The sequence below is a fragment of the Akebia trifoliata genome, chromosome 6 (assembly GCF_017979445.1).
Source record: "Akebia trifoliata isolate Shusen 1 chromosome 6, ASM1797944v1, whole genome shotgun sequence".
In the NCBI taxonomy this organism is placed as follows: domain Eukaryota; kingdom Viridiplantae; phylum Streptophyta; class Magnoliopsida; order Ranunculales; family Lardizabalaceae; genus Akebia; species Akebia trifoliata.
The window spans coordinates 1,909,826-1,929,049 of NC_141380.1; the positions used below are offsets into that span (position 1 = coordinate 1,909,826).

At 35.4% G+C, this 19,224-nt stretch overlaps 2 protein-coding genes across 2 annotated transcripts; both read right to left on the reverse strand.

The window, feature by feature from the left end:
• Window positions 1-3,399: 3,399 nt before the first annotated feature.
• Window positions 3,400-8,860, reverse strand: LOC147399506 (PHD finger protein ALFIN-LIKE 1-like). The gene is made up of 5 exons (XM_086444884.1): window positions 8,566-8,860; window positions 8,421-8,453; window positions 7,979-8,201; window positions 3,899-4,019; window positions 3,400-3,830 (listed from the first exon to the last, which is right to left on the reverse strand). Exons 1-5 carry the CDS (start codon window positions 8,666-8,668, stop codon window positions 3,594-3,596), a joined length of 717 nt encoding a protein of 238 aa, XP_086301010.1. The 5' UTR covers window positions 8,669-8,860; the 3' UTR covers window positions 3,400-3,593.
• A 2,259-nt stretch (window positions 8,861-11,119) lies between these two features.
• LOC147399507 (protein SMAX1-LIKE 6-like) lies at window positions 11,120-16,518 on the reverse strand. Its single transcript, XM_086444885.1, has 3 exons — window positions 14,966-16,518; window positions 13,666-13,912; window positions 11,120-13,066 (listed from the first exon to the last, which is right to left on the reverse strand). The coding sequence occupies exons 1-3, from the start codon at window positions 16,159-16,161 to the stop codon at window positions 11,363-11,365; spliced, it is 3,147 nt and encodes a 1,048-aa protein (XP_086301011.1). The 5' UTR covers window positions 16,162-16,518; the 3' UTR covers window positions 11,120-11,362.
• Between the last annotated feature and the right edge of the window lie 2,706 nt (window positions 16,519-19,224).

Genomic DNA, 19,224 nt, shown 5'->3' on the forward strand with positions numbered 1-19,224 from the left:
CTTGTGTCTTGTGTACATATGCAAACTTGTGAGTGATTTTTTCTACTCATAGCACCACTATCGGTTAACACGTGCATTAAAAGACAAGATGAAAAGAACGAAAATTTCTCTCCTACCCACCCGTCCTCTGCTCAAATATTTTAATTTTAAGATTTGAATTCTTAAAAAGGTCATTGGGTCCAATTTGATTACCACATTTGAAATCTAATACTGCAGACTTCTAGATTTCATGAACAAAAATCATCAAAAAAAAATCGAGCTTGATTCAAGGAGTTGAAAATGGACTACTGTCAATTAAACTCGAAATTTAAAATTAAAATTCAACTATGAAAAATAACTATTTTTTTTTAATTTCTTTAAGAGTTCATAGAATTTCGTCCTCTACAACGGATCATATTTTTGGATGGCACAAGATGATACAATCAGAAAATTTCCTTTTTTTCGTTATGAGTTGGAGAGAATTTTTTTCTCTTTTTAGTTTCAGCTATTTAGCCACATGTCAAACAAATGTGGTGTTGTGAGTAAATTCACAATGTTATGAGAAAAAAATCACTCATATTTCTTTTTGGCATTTATTCATATTAAACTTTAAGTTTAACTTGATTTTGATTGAATTAAAAAACAATGGGGGTGTCGCAATAAATCAAGTGACTCGTGAAAAAACATGACTCTGACTATGTGAACAAGAAATTAGGTTTTTATCATTTCGATAATATCAACGAGATATGTATTGTCAGGTTGCATATTAATACCAAATCATTGAATTTTGTGTTTTGGGGTCATGTGTTTTTTCACGGGTCATTTTTCTCGAGTCACTCGATCCTATTCCTACCATGGCACAGTTTTATCATTGGGGTGTTATAAGAAAAAAATTGTGTGGCAATAGCTCTCAAAAATCATAAAAGATTACGCTACTATTATGATTTTCAGAATTGAATGTGATTGATTGAACCCTTTTGAAGGATGGTGAGCACCATCCTTAATACCTTTTTTTTATTTATTATTATAAGGGTATCTGGGCTAGCTTGCGCGCACCAACTATTCCCTCCTCTTAGAACAAGGCTTGCAAAACAAGATTTTAATTCTGTAGTCCATGGCCACTGATATTAGTAGTCGGTGGGAATCGAACTTAAGACCATAGGGGGAGCACACCCCTTGACCCCGAAGTGCTACCACTCGGTCACCCATCTTATGATTACCATCCTTAATACTCCTTAGAGTGTAATTAATGAATATGGTTGTATTAGCATCTTTTCTTCGGAGTCGATGCTACCATGATCTTGAAGTGATTCAATATTCAATAGGAAGAAAAACAAAAAAAAAGTGCCATGTGGCACTCTCTAAGGCCTATGATCCCATAAACTTTTAGCCCATTTTGAATAATAATAATCTTGATTGATTATTTTTATTAATTGGATTTGAACATTTTTAAATCACTCAAATCTAACAAATAGATATCATCAATTAAATTAGTATATTTTATGAATGATTCCACGAAAAGGGGGTTAAAGAAAAAAAAATTCATGGGGTTGATTCAACAATAAAACCAATGACACAGGTTTACTCCATCTGGATGTGTGATCGAAATTGAGTGGCCTCTTGACTTACGTTATTGCACGTTAAAAATTTTTCACTAGTTAGGGAGTGTCATCTAAAAAATGCGTATCGAAAACCTTGTAATATTTAAAAGAGTCATTTTTTTTACTCCAAAGTTTTCACTTAGTTTATACACAACACGTGACAGGGGCACAGAACCATAGATCTTTTTTTTTGGGATACACAAGAAAAACAATCAACGGATCTATGCCCTTATTACGTCAACCAAATACAGATGGAGTGAAAATTTTCTGAGTAAGAAAATCATTAGTGTATCAAAAATTTAAATAAATAAAAAAATAGAAGAAAGAAAGAGATAAAATGTATCTACATCAATTAGTTCGGAGGACCATGTCACATGGCACGTTTGAGTTGTGGGCTTTTAATTTTCTTTTAAGATGAGAAGATTGTGGGGTCGTTTAATATGACCATTAACTGGAGAGTCTCTCATGTGAGACAAGGCCATAGTGGAGAGCATACGGCTTGCTTTCTATGTCGGCAGCACATACGCCCACGTTTTATATTACATTACATGATTTTTATATAAGACTCTTTTGAGCTACCCCTTCGAATTTTTTTAATTATATAAGATTCTTTTGAACTACCCCTTCGGATTTTTTGAACTTGATGACATAACCTTGACTTTAGTTTTTCATGAGAAATTAAGGGAAAATTAAATTTAAGAGATTATTGCCATTTTTTTATTTTATTTTATTTTGGATCTCGAGTCCTCTGTTATTGAAAGTGAGCTTATATCTACTTTTGTAATCTTCTTTCGTATTCTTTAGTCTTTCTCTCACTCTTTTAAGATCTTCAACTTGAATATTTTTTTAATCAGGATAATATAACCCCCCTTCCCTCTCCCTCCCTCCCTCCCTCCCTCCCTCCCTCCTTCTTTCGACACATGCTCTCATCATAGAACCATTGATTATTTGCCTCGGGATACATAAGAAATTTTTTATTATTGTGTGTATCCCAAGGTAAATGATCTACGATTTTATGATGGGAGCAAGTTCCAGAAGGGTGTGTTATGAAATTTTTACACTATTTTTTTTATTTTATAAGTATGTAATCAGTCTTGGTTCAAAATGCATGCCTGGATTATCTCAATTGGTTTATTATTATTTTTTTATTCATTTCTAACAAAAATAACTAAGAGAAGAGTAATTACTTCATTTCTAATCAATACGTTCATCTACTTCAACATCATCATCTTTACTAGCATGAATTTATTCATATGATAGGTTCTTGATTTTTTGTCACCCAACAATCAACTTCATAAGCTGTCCTATAAAATATCTTTGAAAATAATGGATACTTTCAAATTCACTAGGAAAAGGAGACACACTTACTGCTAAGATACAGGAAAAAAAAACTTAAAAAAAAAAAAAAAAAAAAAAAAATCCAATCCATTTGACCTTATCCTTGATTTATCGTCTAACCAGATTCCCCAAAAAATCCTTGATTTTCTATTAAAAATATCCATCATTTTCAACTTCAACAGAAGTCCCATGTTCATTACGTTCCAATATTGGAGATTGCATAGATTGCATCTTGAGGTTGAGGACAAGGGTAAATTACAAAAAGAATCAAAACATTTACATCATTTTTTTATTAGTTCCTAAGGTCAAGAGGGTATGTGAGCAGCTCGAAGGCTTCAGTTGGAACCCAGACGAGAATGTCTAAATCACCCTCTAAAATCACAAGTCCCCCACTCAATCACAGTACAGTCGTGATTGTTACTTGTTAGTCGGACACGTTTAATTAGGTAAATCATGGTTCAAACCAAATGGCCCGAGGTCGTAAATTAGTTGAATAAACTATAGTCCAAACAATAAAACAGAAATTAGAGATCTGCAAGAAAATATGTCTCTATCGGTCGTTGTTCCTGTAATTTAATCCGAAACATAAATATAGAAATGTGTACAACTACTAGCACTGAAACTAATAAAATGTCAGAAAGCAAAAGTATGTTACCACCCTATCAGCTTTAATGACTACTGCCTTCCTCTTTTCATGCTGCTGCAAGAAGGGCATTTGTATTGCTTTATACTATCAGCCTTTGCAGGTGTTATCTTCACACACTTTCCGTGAAACCATCTCTCACAGATGTCACAACAAATCCAGAACTCATCAGCATTGTAGTTAGCACCACAACTCCCACAAAAAGTTTCACTGTGTTCATCTTCATCCTCCTCATAACCCTCATCTGCCAGTTTTGAATTGTTGTTTACCTGCCCATCAGATTAAAGTTAAAAAATAGAAACAGAATATTTAATTGAAGTTTGATGATCAGACTCACCTTTGAGTGGAGTCTGGATTTGCTTCCAGTATCTGTACTGGGTTTGTCTTTTTTTGGTTTCTTTCCCGTCACAGCTTCGAAGACAGTTGGTAGATCATTAATCAGGTTAAATAGACGCTTCCTGTCAAGCAAGAGCAACAAGAAGCAATTTCTGAGTTAAGGGTACCTCAAAGTATTGATATTATCAAGAACAAGAAGCATGATCGTCTCTATTAACCTAAAAGGGTTACAATCCTTTATAGCATGAAGATGATCTGCCCTACCATCCAAGTGGGAGGTATCTAGATGATGGTGGACGCCCAAAATTGATCCTAACAACCCAATAATGGGTTTTTTTAATGGACGGAAAAATACCCCAACAAGTCTAGGAAATCTAAAGATTTGGATGGCTAATTTCATCCAAACTGGATTAGAAGATATCCTAGATGTGAACAATACAAAATGTCCCATGTGTATGTCAGAGACAGGGAGAAATGATCGTCCATCTGTCTATACAAGTACTAGTATAGCACATAAATGCTTGCGGTGCATGTATAAAAAAACATGCCTTCAAATGGTTAGAAGGTCATCATCCAACAAAATACCATGAATAGTGGTTATAAAAACATACAAAAGTTTCATAAGATTGACAAAAGAAGAAATATCAACAATATAGCAATGCGTGGAATGTAACCATACATAATAAGCAATATTTATTTCATAAAGATCCTTCAAAGTATTTTCCAGTTCAGACATTAAGCTCTTTGTTGTTCTAAATTTTCAATTATTGTGAAGTGTCAATTTATCTAAGTTGGTAAGACATGTGGAATGTTGTTCCAATGCCCTAGTTTCAAACCCCCTTGAACCAAACTTCACCTTGCTAACCGCTAACCCTTTACCTATTAAAAAACTAATTATTATTGTTTTTTTTTTCCCTCTTTTTTTTAATCATAACAGTTCATACCATAAGGTCTGATAAAAGTTCTCCATTTCAGGATTTTCTGATGCCTTCATGAGGAAAAACTGCATTGCTTACAGGCTCTATGGTCAATAATGATTTTGCATAAATTATAATTTATACAAGCTAGCAGTAATCTGACCCCACAAAGAGATTTAGAAGCAAACTTTTTATTTTCAAAATGACCCAAACAAATATTAGATAAAAAAACTAACAAGGAAAATACACCAAACATTAATTCAAGGTATTAATATCCAAAATAATATATCCGGAATAAGGCTCCGATGATGATGACTACCCAAGAAATTGAAATCGTTTCAGTTTGACTACACTGGAATCAAGCTTATCGTTCAAATCATGTTTCATGCATAGTTCCATGCTTCTATGTAGAAGAAAAACCCTGTAATATTATGATGTTTTTATCAATTCAACGTGTTCTAAACTCAATTGAGTTGAGCAATTTTTATTTTTTATGAGTAGAGTTGAGCAAATTTGCTCAACTCTCCTTAGCTATTTGATAGTTGAGAAAGAGATGAGATATACCATGACAGAAACACTTGAATACACATAATCCAAGGAAGACACAATACTTTGATCCCAGAGAAGGAAAAGAAACCATATTCTCACACACCCCTTCCCAACACAGATGGTAGTGAGATGCACCCTCCCTATGTGGGAAGTTGTGGATTCAAATATCCTCTAGGGCAGTTGTGCCTGGGTGGAGCTACCCAGTTGTAATTTCCTTTAAAATATATCTATTTTTTATAAGTATAATATATTTTGATAAAATATATCTATTTTTGGAGCATGTCAAGTCAAACCTTATATCAGAAGCCCTACTCCAAAGCACAGCAAATCAAAGAAAAATACAAAATACTTATAAAAAATGCAAATATTATTGAGAATAAAAGCATGCCATATTAGCTTTAGAGCATGGCCCTTGTAGCAAGTTTCATTAAAATTCTCAATCTCATGGTTGAATGCCAACACAATGATCCAAGAACCAAAAATTCTCTCAAATACGGGTAAATCAGATAAAACTGTCACATAGTTGTGAATTGGAAAAAGTTAGGACTGTCTATAACTCAGTCTGACTTGGTCAATAAAAAGTTTGATTCAGTGACAGAGTCGGACTGGATGCAAAATTGGTAGTGAAAGCAATTAAAATTCTAAAATTGACCTTACCAGGTGTTGAATCCTGCAGGTATCATTCATTGGCTTCTTGGATACCTGTCATACCTGGGTGGGGCTCCTGGGTATTCTTATCTAGGCTGTTTTATCCTCTCACCAGCTCATATTACATTGACCCTCATGAGCAGAGGTTCTAATTGGTGAATCTCGCTTGGAATGATCGAAATGATCTAGTTTTCCAACTTTTGTTATTTTGGCAATAACTTTGTGTAGAAAATTCCTATCAATAAACTGTTTGCTGCTCTGGAAAATAGACTCAAAAACCTTTTCAACAACTTACAATATGCCCTACTTTGGAATCCAGTTACTGCTTCGAAATTGGTGAAAACTGAAGGCTAGGGAACCTATTCAAATATGTGCAGGTTGCTAATTCCAAAAGACTCAAGGGGATGAAGTCTGGTTGAATGGTCTTCACTTGCACGAGACAAGATTTAAAGTGAAGAAAGGTTGCACATGAAACCCCAGGACAGAAGAGAGAAAAGTTGCATGGTTGCTATAATTTATTATTCCATTCAATATTCCAATAATCCCTTTACTCCATCTCATCAAATATGTATAGACAAATCCATCACTAACTTTTTAGCAACTCCTAATTCCTATAGGAAACACAAACTCAACGGTCCTAACTTTCAATAAAAAACCAAAATACATTCTACTCCTAATCACCTAGTAAAAGTAGTAGAAAAATATACTAATCCTTAATAAAAAGATGCTAATTCTCTCTCCTAATATAAAAGACAATTAGGTCCTTGATTCTTAACTCTTGTAGGGCCCAATTAAATTCTGCCTAGAGACCCAAGTTAGGGCCTAGGTTTGGCCTTAAGCTCATAAGAGTACCGGCTTTGTTTTTGGATGCTACTTCTAGCTCCTCTTGACCTGCATTGCATGCTAATATGGTTTGATTCTTCTCTTTTCAATCTTGGCGACCTTCTCAACACTTTTGGATGCTCGTGTTCCTTTAAGAATTCTTCCGCAACTTGCATTATACATCACTCAGCTACTTACCTTTTGGGCCTAAAAGCTACCTTGGGTGTGGATCTTACATGCTCCAAGTAATTTCAAATACCGATACCACTGTTTAAGTATCAACTCTGAACCATAGTTTAAACCATGGCTATTCTAGATCCACATGGATTCCATGCAGAATGAAGAGAATTAAGAACTCTTCATCATGTTTCACTTACTAAGAAATCTTCAATTGCTGGATACCAAACATTAGAAGCTTCAAACAACCAAATATGTGGGCCCATCACTGTACACATTTACATCACAATTTCCAAACGAATCAAGATGTTTTGTGTAATGATCATGGCTTGGAACATCCATCTCATAAAAAATCCATTTCTTCGCCAAACATTATAACAAAAATAGTACATGTAAAATCTGCTCAACTTCAAACCAACCACTTGGTTCTTCTAAGTTCTAATCAAATCCCAAAGAAACATTCATACATCCACATAAAGTTTCAAGCAACCCACCTATGGATTACAAAAATCAATGTCATCTTTTTTTCTTTTTCTTTTTCTTTTTCTTTTTTTTTAATTTTTTGAAAGTTGCATTGCAATGTCATTCCTATATTCTAGTTATATTTTTCCCATAGCGTATCCTTCGCCGACACTTTCCCACACAGTTTCATCATCCAAAGGCTGCTTAAAAATGCAGCATTCAGTGCCATACCTTTGTCCCATTAAACCCAATGGCTTCCATTAAAATCAAGACTTTCAAAAACAGACTAAAAATAAATATTAAAAAAATACTATTTGGAGATCTTCAAATAAAAACATGTTTTTTTACCAAAGAAAGCATGTACTCTAGCAATCTAAACTCCTAAGTATCAACAACCATTCTTCTCTAAAATTAGTGTTACCCAGCCATAGCATGGAACTATACCGATTATACATAATAAACCATAATTGCAACAAAAAGGATGATGAAGTTGAAAACCATCTAACCTTTCATTGCGATTAAAGGGAGCCCCAAGATAGAAAGCCACAGAGAGCAACCAAGAATCGCTTTGCAAGGCAACCAAGGAAATCCAGTCCTTACGGATCATCCCATCTCTAGCGAAGTTGATACCCAAAGCTGGCTCTGGAAGCTCTGGAGGAACTTCTTCAGCTGGTAGACTTACTTCCCAGCTCTCATTTGGGTGTCCGTACAAACATAAATTATCCTTATCTGAACCCCAAAAAAAAAACAAAAACTAAATTTATCTTCTAAATAAAAGTAATCCAACACACACACAAAAAAATTAAATAAAGCAAGAAAACCATAATTAAAGCTCAAAACCAAAACCCTAATCCCAAAACAAAAAAAAAAAACCTTCATTACTTTAGATAATAAATCCGATCTGAAATAGAGAAAGCGAGAAAGATAGACATAGAGAGGGAACAATACCTGGATCACAGAGTGAGTAGAACTCATCAACATCTGAGACAAAGGAGCAAATCAAAATTCAGAAAGATCAGAAGAGTGAAAGCGAACAAGAAAAAAAAAAATTAGGGTTAAATTACAGAGAAGAAAGTATGCAGAAGGAGAGTACCATGAGTTAATGCTCTAACAATACCATTCCTTCGACCGCTATAATCCTTAAAGATCTCCTCTACCTTCTTAAGCAGAGGAGAAGACATTGAAGTCACTTCCATAGCGTGAGAGATTTGATTTTGAACGATCGAGCTTAAGTTACATAGAAGGGTCGATCGTTTCGGAAGATCGATTATCGAAAACTTCGATTGTTTCGAGTTGCAGAGACTGTACGGATACGAAGTCTAGTGATCAGAGCGGGAACGCGGGAGCTCACGATGTCAAAAAAAAAAAAAAAAAAATTAGGGTGTGAAACTAACCATTTAATTGGATTTAAATTTATTTAATGATATTATATGAAAATAATTATAAATTTTCTATAAAATAAGAATCATGATAATCTGACTTACCCGCATGGCATACCTAATCAAGGTTAACGGTTCTCCATTTTTTTTTTTAAATACAGTTTGTATCCCGAGGAGGACAGATCTATGGTTCCCAAGTCTGTCACGTCTCATGACTCACCAAGTCTGTCACGTCTCATGACTCAAAATAATAGTGTATTAAAGTGTGTGTTTGGTAACATTTTTGAAGTTGTGGATGTGATTTATCTTTTAAATTTAATTTTTAGAGATTTTATTTCCGCTTGTTTCATTTTAGATTTTACATTTTAGAATCGAAATTCAAAAATTTTGAACCAACGATAGAAAGACATTGGATGAAACTATTAAAAGTTTGATTTCTAATTTTTCAGACTTCAAAATTTTACCAAAGACAACATAGATTAGTAAGAATTTCAACCTCACTAAGAGTCATTGGGCTCAACTTGTGGAATCCTAAAACATGATCAATGTTTTAGGGTTACAAAGGATAAAATTCTATGAACTTTAAAAAAAAAAAAAAAATTGATTTTTTTTGTTTTTTGTTTTTACCCTTGAATTTCACTTTTAAGTTTGGGAGTTATATGAAAATTCGGTAGCCGTCCATTTTGAAAACCTTAGATCAAATTCAAAAAAATTTAATTTTTTATTTTTGTTTGGATCTAAGGTTTTTGAAGCAACTTAGAGGTTGGGTGTTGAATTGCTGAGGTGGTAATCCATTTGAGCAAAACAACCCTTAGAAAGACTCAAATCTTTACTAAGTTAGTTAGGTAAATGTTTCTCTATAATAAAATCCATTTCACTCTAACAATAATTTCAAAATATCATTTAAATCATCTCAATTATCAAATGAGGTGAAAATGAGGGAACATGCTGAATAATCCCACTTGATCTTGAAAAATACCAAGTTAACTCGATCGAGTCATACTAATTTCGAACAATACTTGAAATGACCTATAATAAATATTCAATGGCTAAGACCCCTTGTTGAGTATAGTGGCCAATGAATCTCTTCAAAAAGGGAGATGTCTTGAATTCAAACCCCCTCATTGGTCATCCATAAGGACTTATCCCAGCTTACTTGGTCTGTGTGGTTTGTGACGAATTGCATATACTCAAGGGATTTGAGTGAGATATGGTGCTCTAAGAGGCCAATTGCCTCGCCCCTCCTAGTCAAGCCTTTGGATCGGGAACCTTGTCATAAATAATAATAATAATAAATATTCAAATATTGATTTGATTATTGTAGAATTCCTTTATTTTATTTATGCATCACCACCTTTATCTACTGTGATAAACACTTTTTATACTTTACAACTTTTAAGAAAAAAAATAATAATAATAAATGATATCTTTAAAAATACAAGTATGACTCCAATATGATTCATATTTTTATTATATTTTCACTCAACTCATATTTATAGTTTGGTTACATTTTTTCGATTTTTTGTCATAGGTTAAATAGTATCACTTATGTTATGCAAATTACCACCTCCATTTAGCCACAATAAAATAAAATAGTTCTTCATAATAATTATTATTATTTATTAATAATTAAATATATATTTTAATAATTGAAGTTTTTAGATTTCAAATTAGGAAAATACAGGAGTAACAATGAAATTGACATCGTGGGGGATATTGCTGACATGGATGTGTGTCAGAACCATGATGCTTTCGACTCTTCAAATTAATCTTGTAACTGCAATCTTTTAATTGCAATGCTCACCAATACAGCAATATTTCATTATAATATTAATTTTTTAGAATATACATAATCAATATCTATTTAAGAATTAAAAATACTTAATATAATGGATAAAATGTGATTCTCCATGAATCCCATATTTTGAAAGTGGTATCTCATATCTAAAGAAAGATTGAAAAAATTATCTATTATTAAAATGTTAGAACGAGATTTGAGAACAAGAGAAACACCCCTAACAGAAGAATTCAATCACTAAAATATGAACCAGGCCTTTATATAAGAGAACAAGACCTATCAAAGGTCCGAAATCACAAAACGCTAATTTTCATTTATTCCCACATTTTATCTCATGATTCGCAAAAAAAATGAGAGTCAAAAATTTTAAACCCGATTTCTCTAATGAGTCATCTCGATTTCAGACGTGTTCCAATTTCTCATTAGTTTTAAGCTAGTCATAAAAATTGAAAAGTTGTTTCAAGATTGGGTTATGATACATGAAGAATTTAGGCCCATGACTTTGATGGGCCTCCACATAAAAAAAAACCAGCTAAATTACTGATTTCTAGCCACTAGATTTGGGAAGTTTTCATCATGGGCTTGATGCCCAATAAGATACACAAATGCTACCTGAAAAAACCCAATAACAAAATGGGATTAACAGGTCAAAACAGAACTTTTTAGATTCCAATAGCTACATCAAACATCTAATTACAAGAAGCCTACACATATCAGTTCATAATGATTCTTGCAGGAAGACGAATCCCAGGTGCTTGCTCCTCCATACATAGGCCCTCACACGCGACAAGTTTCATAATCGATCTAGCTGAGAGTTTGTACCTATGGCAAGCCTCCGCAAAACTCCTGCTCAGAACCAACTCCACCCAATTCTCTACTGCTCCCTTACTCTCCGTTAACCATGCAGCTGCGAGTATCTGCTCCATAACTTTTGAATCAATTTCGAGCAAAACCTCAGACCCGAAATTGTTTCGAAAACTCTTGCTGATCTCTTTCAATACTTTATCAGCAAGAGCATCAAAATCAAATGGTTCAAAAACCACTGTTTCGCCAAGTTGTTCCAAGAAATCTTCAAACAAAGACTCCGAATTTTGAGATATAGAGTCATTCTCTGAATCATTTGCTTCCATCTCTTCAAAGGGTAGATTCAAATCAAGATACTTCCTTGATATTTTGTGTGTCCGTTTGTTCGTCTCCAATGTCTCACATTTCTCTGTGGTGTCACCAATGCCTACTAGCTTCCGTTTGTTTACAAAAGTTGACCCAGAAGTACCCTTTGTCCAAGTAACCAATAGATTTGAACCATTGTTTAAGGTGGTGAACTCGGGAACAGATCTAATCAAAAACTGCATTTGCCACGCTTGGGCACCTAGAATTCTTTCCTCGGGGAACATTTGTGGTTCCTTTCCCGTAAACAAAGTTTTCTTATCCTTCATGACACTTGAAGCTATTACAAAGATAGCATTATTGATTCCAATTTGTCTACCATGAGAATCCGAAAATTTACCAGTCTTAATAGCTTGGGACAAGCTATTCTGAACCAACATATCAGCCTTATCTACATTTTCAAGGAAGACAACTGACAATGGTTTCTTGCTTATTTCTCCAAATATGTAGTCGAGGATCGTCTTTCCTCTGAAATTCAAATCATAACCGTTTATATCTTGGCAACCCACAATTGTGTTCGAATTGATAAACCCATTTTGGGAAGTTAGATCAACACAGGTTATGTTTTGCCGGCTACCGAATATCATCTCCGCGAGGGCTACAGCGACTCTCTTCTTTGCAACCCTATCAGGCCCGAGGAAACTGAACCATATATTTCCTTTCAGACTTACACCACGACGCCTTTCGTTTCCTGTTCTGCGGTGCGCTACAGTGTCACTTATAGCATATATGGCTTCACCTTGCCTACCAACCCTTTCGGTGAGACCTCTCCAAAGCGTCTTGAAATCACTTGGATCAAACTGCCCACTTAAATTAGGCCCAGTGATGGAGGAAGATAGGACATGAGTGTTTGAAATATTCTCATTGTGAGCTTCGATAATAGAATTCTTTGGCTCCCTACAAGTAGATGGATGAAGTGTTAAACCCAGTCCTAGATCTGTTGTCACAGACGTTGCAGAGGACGGTGATGCATGACCATCAGGGATGCTTGAACTGGACTCACTCTGATGGCGCTCACCCTCTGAAGGTCTTACGAGCAGTTTGGATAGAGAATTCTCATTCTTATTGGCTCTTTCATTTTTGTCTGCGACAAATGGAAATCCCACAATGCCGGGAAGCACTTGGGGTCCCACCCAATTAGTATCTGCTTCAGGCACTGAGGAACTATGGTGAAGGCGTCCGCAAATATCACTCCATTTATTTTGTAGTGCCGTAACTTTATCATTCAACACTGCTCCATCATCTTTGGCCTGCACTGCAGAGATGGAACACAATTTTACAGGTATATCATCATAAAATCTTCCATAAATACTTCCTATTAGGTAGAATGTATATTTACGACAACCCATGCCAAAAAATGGAAGTTGTAAACAATCATATATAGTCTCTGGTACCTAGGTTTATGAGAAAACCTGAGCACCCCCATACATACACTAGTCAACACATGCGCGCACACACACACACACACGCATGTTCACAATCCCACTGGTGTGCCTACCCAGGACAGGGAAAGGGCTACTGAGACTGAGGGGTCAAAGTGGAGCCGTCCTGTCCGCTGGATGGAATGGCAGGGGGAGTTGTAAGCCTACATCAGCAGGATAGACGTTCAGAGCCTGGGTTATAGGGGCAAGCTTGACCATATCATATAGGACTTTTTAAAGCCGTCCGGGATAAAACCCAAGGCAGACAATATCTTACATGTGTGGACCAGGGCGCTACACACACGCACACAGACAGGTAGATGGTACTTGGTAGGCTGTCATCATGATAAATTTGATATGAAGCTCATAATTCCTTCATGACAAGGCTAAGCAGAGCATACATTTACTTTTAACTGAGATATACACACCTTAACCATATCCAGTCCCTTGTTTGTGCAGAGATCAGCAGTCAGCATCCAGGAAGGCAAGCTTGATTGGTACTGATCCGCAACTGAAACGCTGTGTCCCTTCTTTGAAATAGCATAAATTTCTTGCTCATACTTCTCATTGCATAGGTGACAACGAGATATAGACCGATAGGTGTTGCTTAATGTGCCCTTCAAGTCTGACGGTGAGGAGATAAGCCCACTTAATGGAACAAATGACTCCACCAAGCTGTAAATATATCATGAACACATAACTGTGAGATCCCATGGACACAGATGATCAGAAGCTAAAGAAAACACATGGATGTAGATACTAGAAAGATGTTAAATCCAACCAAGAATAAAAAAATGAAGCAAAGAACACAATTCGAGGGTAAAGATGTGCATTAGTTAACACAAAAAAACATTAACACTGGTAGATATTTTCAATCTAATATATTTCACCACCATACCCTATTCCTACCAGGTAGAACCTTACTAGTATCCCTCTGTCATGAGGCGATATCTAAGTTTCAACATCCAACAAAAGAACCAATATAATTACAAGTTTAATGTGACAAGAAGCACAGATACAGGCAGAAAACCACAGAGAAGGGCTTCATGAATGGGCCTACGAGTACCATGATGGACAATGTTGGAATCCTTTTGCTACTCACTAATCAGGCTGATTTTGATGTGTGGCTTAATCAAGGGGTTGGCCGAACGTTCATGAGATCACTATCCCTACAGGAGTGACACAAGGGTTTTTGGGAAGGTTCAGGATCATGGTTTCAAAACTTGTCCAAGACCGAGACTTATCGCCCGAGTCATCTCGGTATCACCCAGCAACGAGACAGATGGACAAGTCAATGTATAGGATGAGATTTAAAACCCATGTTCATTTTTCTCATTGTTGAACGAGACGTCTCAAATGTATCGGAAAACTCGTCCAAGACGACTCGGTCTCGTTCACGGACAAGACAAGACACCAAAATGAGTTTTAAAACCATGCTCGGGATAGCCAAATTACACCGCAGAAAGCTAATAATCGAATACAAACTACTTCGATGGACTGGAAATCAGACTACTCCCCTCTCTACATTAAAAATCTAAATTTCTTGAAGAGAAAATTCAAAATTTATCCTTATCTACAGGTCATGTAAACTAATATTTGACAAAGCATGATAGTGTAGAGTCCTGATTCATAAATGCCTTACCATGTAATCTACATATAATTGATAAAAACATACTATTAAGAAGGAGAACTTGAAACATATCAACAATTGCAAAATAGACAACAAACCTTTGGGCTCGAGAGGAGAATCCTTCGATGGAAGGTTTAATCGAAGTGATGGGCAGAAGATGAAGATCCCAGTCCTTCTCTATGGAAGGAAACCTCGATAGAAACTTCAAATATGTATCGTAACTCGCTGCTGCACCCATCAACCACAAATTCCCAGGACAAACCCCCATCAACCTCGTCAATTCCGAGATCACATAACTTGTTGCACCAGATGATCCATTCCGAATGAACTCCTTCAATTCTCCCAAACTAACAACAACACCAGGCCCAGAACAACTCTCCGCTAATCGACCCAACTCTTCAAACCTCGAACCCAACCACCCCTCGGTCCCGTTTTCAGTAAAAAACTTTGAAAGCTCATTTTCGATGCAAATGAATTTCAACCCAGATATCTCTCCAGGCAAAATTCCACCTTCACCTCTGTCAACGACTTCTGCGAAATTCCTAATCGCCTCGTTCGCGCAAACCCCAACAAGCAACGGATTCCTCCGATTCTTCCTCACAAGAACCTCCCCAATTCTTCTACAATTCTCATCTCCATCGAAAACCCCCGAAAATCCCGAGAAGGGGAAACTAAAACTTCGACGACCAAGCTCCGAATCAATATCTGTAAAATTACATAGAAACAGAGGAGGACACCGAGAACTAGAATATCGAAGAAGCGGTGGAGGTGGGCGGATAATCGCCAATTTTATATCCCAACTTCGAAAGCCCGCTTCGCTGAAAACCCGACTAACAATTGGGTCATCAAGAATCGAGAGAATCAATTGTTGAAGCTCAACCTTCACGCACGTGAGAGAAGATTGTTGTTGTTGTTGCTGTTGTTGTTGGAGTTGATGAAGATGGAAGCTTTCTGGGTGTCTCCTCTGGTTCGCTTGAGAGCGTTTAATGGCGGCCATGAGAGAGTTCGATATAGGAGGCTCGTCGAGCTGTTGAGATGAAGGTAATCGATCAAGAGCGACACCGAAACAGAGTTCGAGTGCTTTAAACTGAAGGCGTGGGGAGTAAACAGAGCTACGCGCGCGTGAGCAAGCATCGCGGAGAGGTGAAGAAGGGAGAGTGAGAAAGGCCGAGACAAGGTGGAGAGAAGTTGTTTGAGTGTGGTCACGTCGACGCGCGACTGAAACCGCCTCGTCTAACGCACGCGCAGCCTCGGTTGTTAAGCATTGTCTGGCAACAGTAACTGGTGTAGGCATCTCCGGCAACCATAAATAGAAAGATTATAACTCTTATTATTAATCTCCCCAAATAAAAAATTCAAATAGAGTGGACTTCATGGGGTTTTAAATTATTTTAAAGTAATTGGAGAGAGAGAGAGAGAGAAAGAAAAGAGAGAACAACTGCTCTGCTGCTGCTGCTGTTGTCGTTGTTGTTGTTGTGGTGGTGGTGGAGATGATGGTGATGGTGATGGTGGGTCCTCCCTTTCTTTCTCTCTTGCGCCTTTGAACAAACTCATGGTGGGCACAAATTCTCTTTTTCATATTAGATATAAGATATCTATCATCTAAAAGTCATCATAAATTTAAATTTTGTTAGAAAAAAAAAAAAAGAATGAATCATTAAAGCTAAAGTATGGAATATATGGTTTATAAAATCCCAAATATATGGAACTTATTGTGATCATTGTAATAAAGTTTGAATTTGACAATTATTTGGTGGGGTTTTTAGATTACTTAATTCGAAAATATTAGCAAAAGTATTTAGAAAAAGAGTCGTGATAATCTAACGCCCCCCACTCTGACATACATCCCCATCATAGAACCGTAGATCATTTGACTCGAGATACACAAGAAAAAGATTTATGATCCTATGTATCCTAAGACAAACGATGTACGATTATGTGATGGGATCATCAAAAGTCATTATTCTTTAAAAAAAAATTTAGAGATTTCAAGAATGATTTGTTTTTGTTTCTTTTAAAAACTCATCACCTTTAATTTATAAAAGTCTTATCTTGTTATTGAGATTTGAAAAATAAAGGATAAAAAGATTACTATATTCGATAAGTAATTGACAAATCATCAATTAGTTCATTGATTCTTGATCGGGTTAATCCTTTATTTAGGGGATTTTTTCAAACGTTTTATAAAATTTAAAGAATTTTGTGATTATGATTGTGATTAAGAGAAATCTATAGGACGACCCTTTCCATAAGATAGGAATCCTAAAAAAGTGATTGAAATAAATATATAAATAAAAAGGACAAATATAAATTACATACTTTTATTATATTATTGACTTTAGCATACAAATTAAATTGAAAAGAATTGTGGAAGATGATGAAAACAAATCGGTGGTCCAACCAAGTTCAATCTTATTTTGTAATTAAATCAATTCAATCAATAAACCATCACTTTTCGTGAATGGTAATTTTATATGAAATAAACGAAGGTGATTTAAGGAAATCGATATGGATATTTATATTTTTTTTAATAAATGATAAATTTTGTTTCAATCATTGGTTCAATTTTTAAAACATTAGTTAGATATTATTTGTAAACAAGATGAGACACCAAGGTAGGATTCAAAACTAAGTTGTCACTGTCTATTTTATTTTTATTTATCTTAATTTTTAATATATATTTTAATATCAAATCTAAGTATGTGTGATTGTTTTAACCCTTTAGATATTTAGAGGATTCGTGTTGACGTGACATTGAAATTGACATTGATTCACACATTATTGACGTGAAAGTGTGTACAGAACCAAAGATGCTTCTCACTCATATCTCGAAGAAATTTTTTTAAGATTTTGTACACTCATCCACATCAGCAGTGTGTGAATCAATGTCATTGCAACATTTTCCTATTTACAAAAGATTCCTAAGTTCCCTTGGACCCACAATCACAATCAAAGTCATTATCTAAATGTGTGAAATGATATTGAAGACGGTGGAGAGAAGAATAACCTCTCACCCACCACCACACACATCCCTATCAAGAAAAAGCATTTGATCAGACTCTCTAATTGGCCCCACCATAAAAAAATGGTTCTCAAATATTTCGTGTCCCCCACCTTTTTATCACCACTATTCTTTGGTAAAATAGGCTTTTTTTGATTGATATGTTTTCGTCTTTTTCTTCTTCTTTTGTCTACTTTTTGCAACCACACACCCCAAGTTGGTGGGTGCGTATGTAGAAGTCCAATCTCACATCAAACTCTCTCTCTCTCTCTCTCTCTCTCTCTCTAAGGTTCTCAAAGGACACCGAAAAGCTTGAAACTTGTGATAGCTCTTTTGGACACATCAACGCGTGTCACTTTCATAAGTCTTTAATATCTTACGCGCTTTTAAGGCATCCAATCAAATTGCGCGTACGATTTGCGCGTCGATTTCGATTTAAAGATAAAAGTTGTATCTAAAAGACTGCAAGAGTAAAGATCTTTCTTTATTTGGAATCTTTCTTACATTTTCTTGTAAATTTTGTTTATGCTGTAAATGGGAATTTCAGACCAAACACCTTACGCTATAGCCTTTCGAGTCAAGTCAACTCAAAGAAAGGGTTTGGGCTCAGGTCAGAGAAGCTATAAACAACGCACTGTAGATCTGGGTACACTGTAATTCAATGATCCCATACACAAAAACTGCCACGTGTAACATTCTTTAAGTGCTTAATGTTTGGCCTAACATTTGCTAGACCTATAAACCCAAAATCAACTTGATTGGGCCGAGTTGGGGAATTTATCATAATGATCTTGAAACTCACCAATCTGCGAAGTTCATGATGGAAATTTCTCCAATTTCATGGGTAGGAATTATCAAACTATTTATAAATTTTTGTATAAAATATTGATGGACTAGAGGTTTGGAAAAACCCATTTGACCTAAACTTCTAAAAGAGATTAATAGAAAATGATCTAAATACCATTTTCTTCGATCTCTAGTTTTAAAAAAAAAAAAAACTTGATTTTTCGTCTAAAAAATTTGTAGTGTTCAAATTTCGAAATCTTCACATATTTGCTGAATTATTATTTTTAACTTATTTGACTTCAACCTTTGATTTTTATCTCAAAAATCTCTCGTGTTCAAACTCTCAACTTCTACCGTGAATTCCTTTTTTTAACGTATTCAAACTAGTTTTCATTCCGTCATGTCCAAACTTTAATTAAACTCTTTGAGTTTTTTACTAAAAAGTCATTTTCAACTTTTTATGATACTTATCTTACACTCGAGATTTGAAAGTCTAAGGAGATGGAATTCTTAAATTAGAGACTATAAACTATTTCACCTTAGAGATTAACTCATGGAACAAATAAATAA

Excerpts from the sequence above, each read along its gene's own strand:
- LOC147399506 (XM_086444884.1), bottom strand. The coding sequence starts at position 8,668 with ATGGAAGTGACTTCAATGTCTTCTCCTCTGCTTAAGAAGGTAGAGGAG. Across the intron at positions 8,202-8,420 it reads CTACTCACTCTGTGATCCAG|ATAAGGATAATTTATGTTTG; the intron begins GTATTGTTCCCT and ends TTTGGGGTTCAG. Across the intron at positions 4,020-7,978 it reads CCCTTTAATCGCAATGAAAG|GAAGCGTCTATTTAACCTGA; the intron begins GTTAGATGGTTT and ends CTTGCTTGACAG.
- LOC147399507 (XM_086444885.1), bottom strand. The coding sequence starts at position 16,161 with ATGCCTACACCAGTTACTGTTGCCAGACAATGCTTAACAACCGAGGCT. Across the intron at positions 13,913-14,965 it reads TTCTCCTCTCGAGCCCAAAG|CTTGGTGGAGTCATTTGTTC; the intron begins GTTTGTTGTCTA and ends ATATATTTACAG. Across the intron at positions 13,067-13,665 it reads AGGGACTGGATATGGTTAAG|GCCAAAGATGATGGAGCAGT; the intron begins GTGTGTATATCT and ends TCTGCAGTGCAG.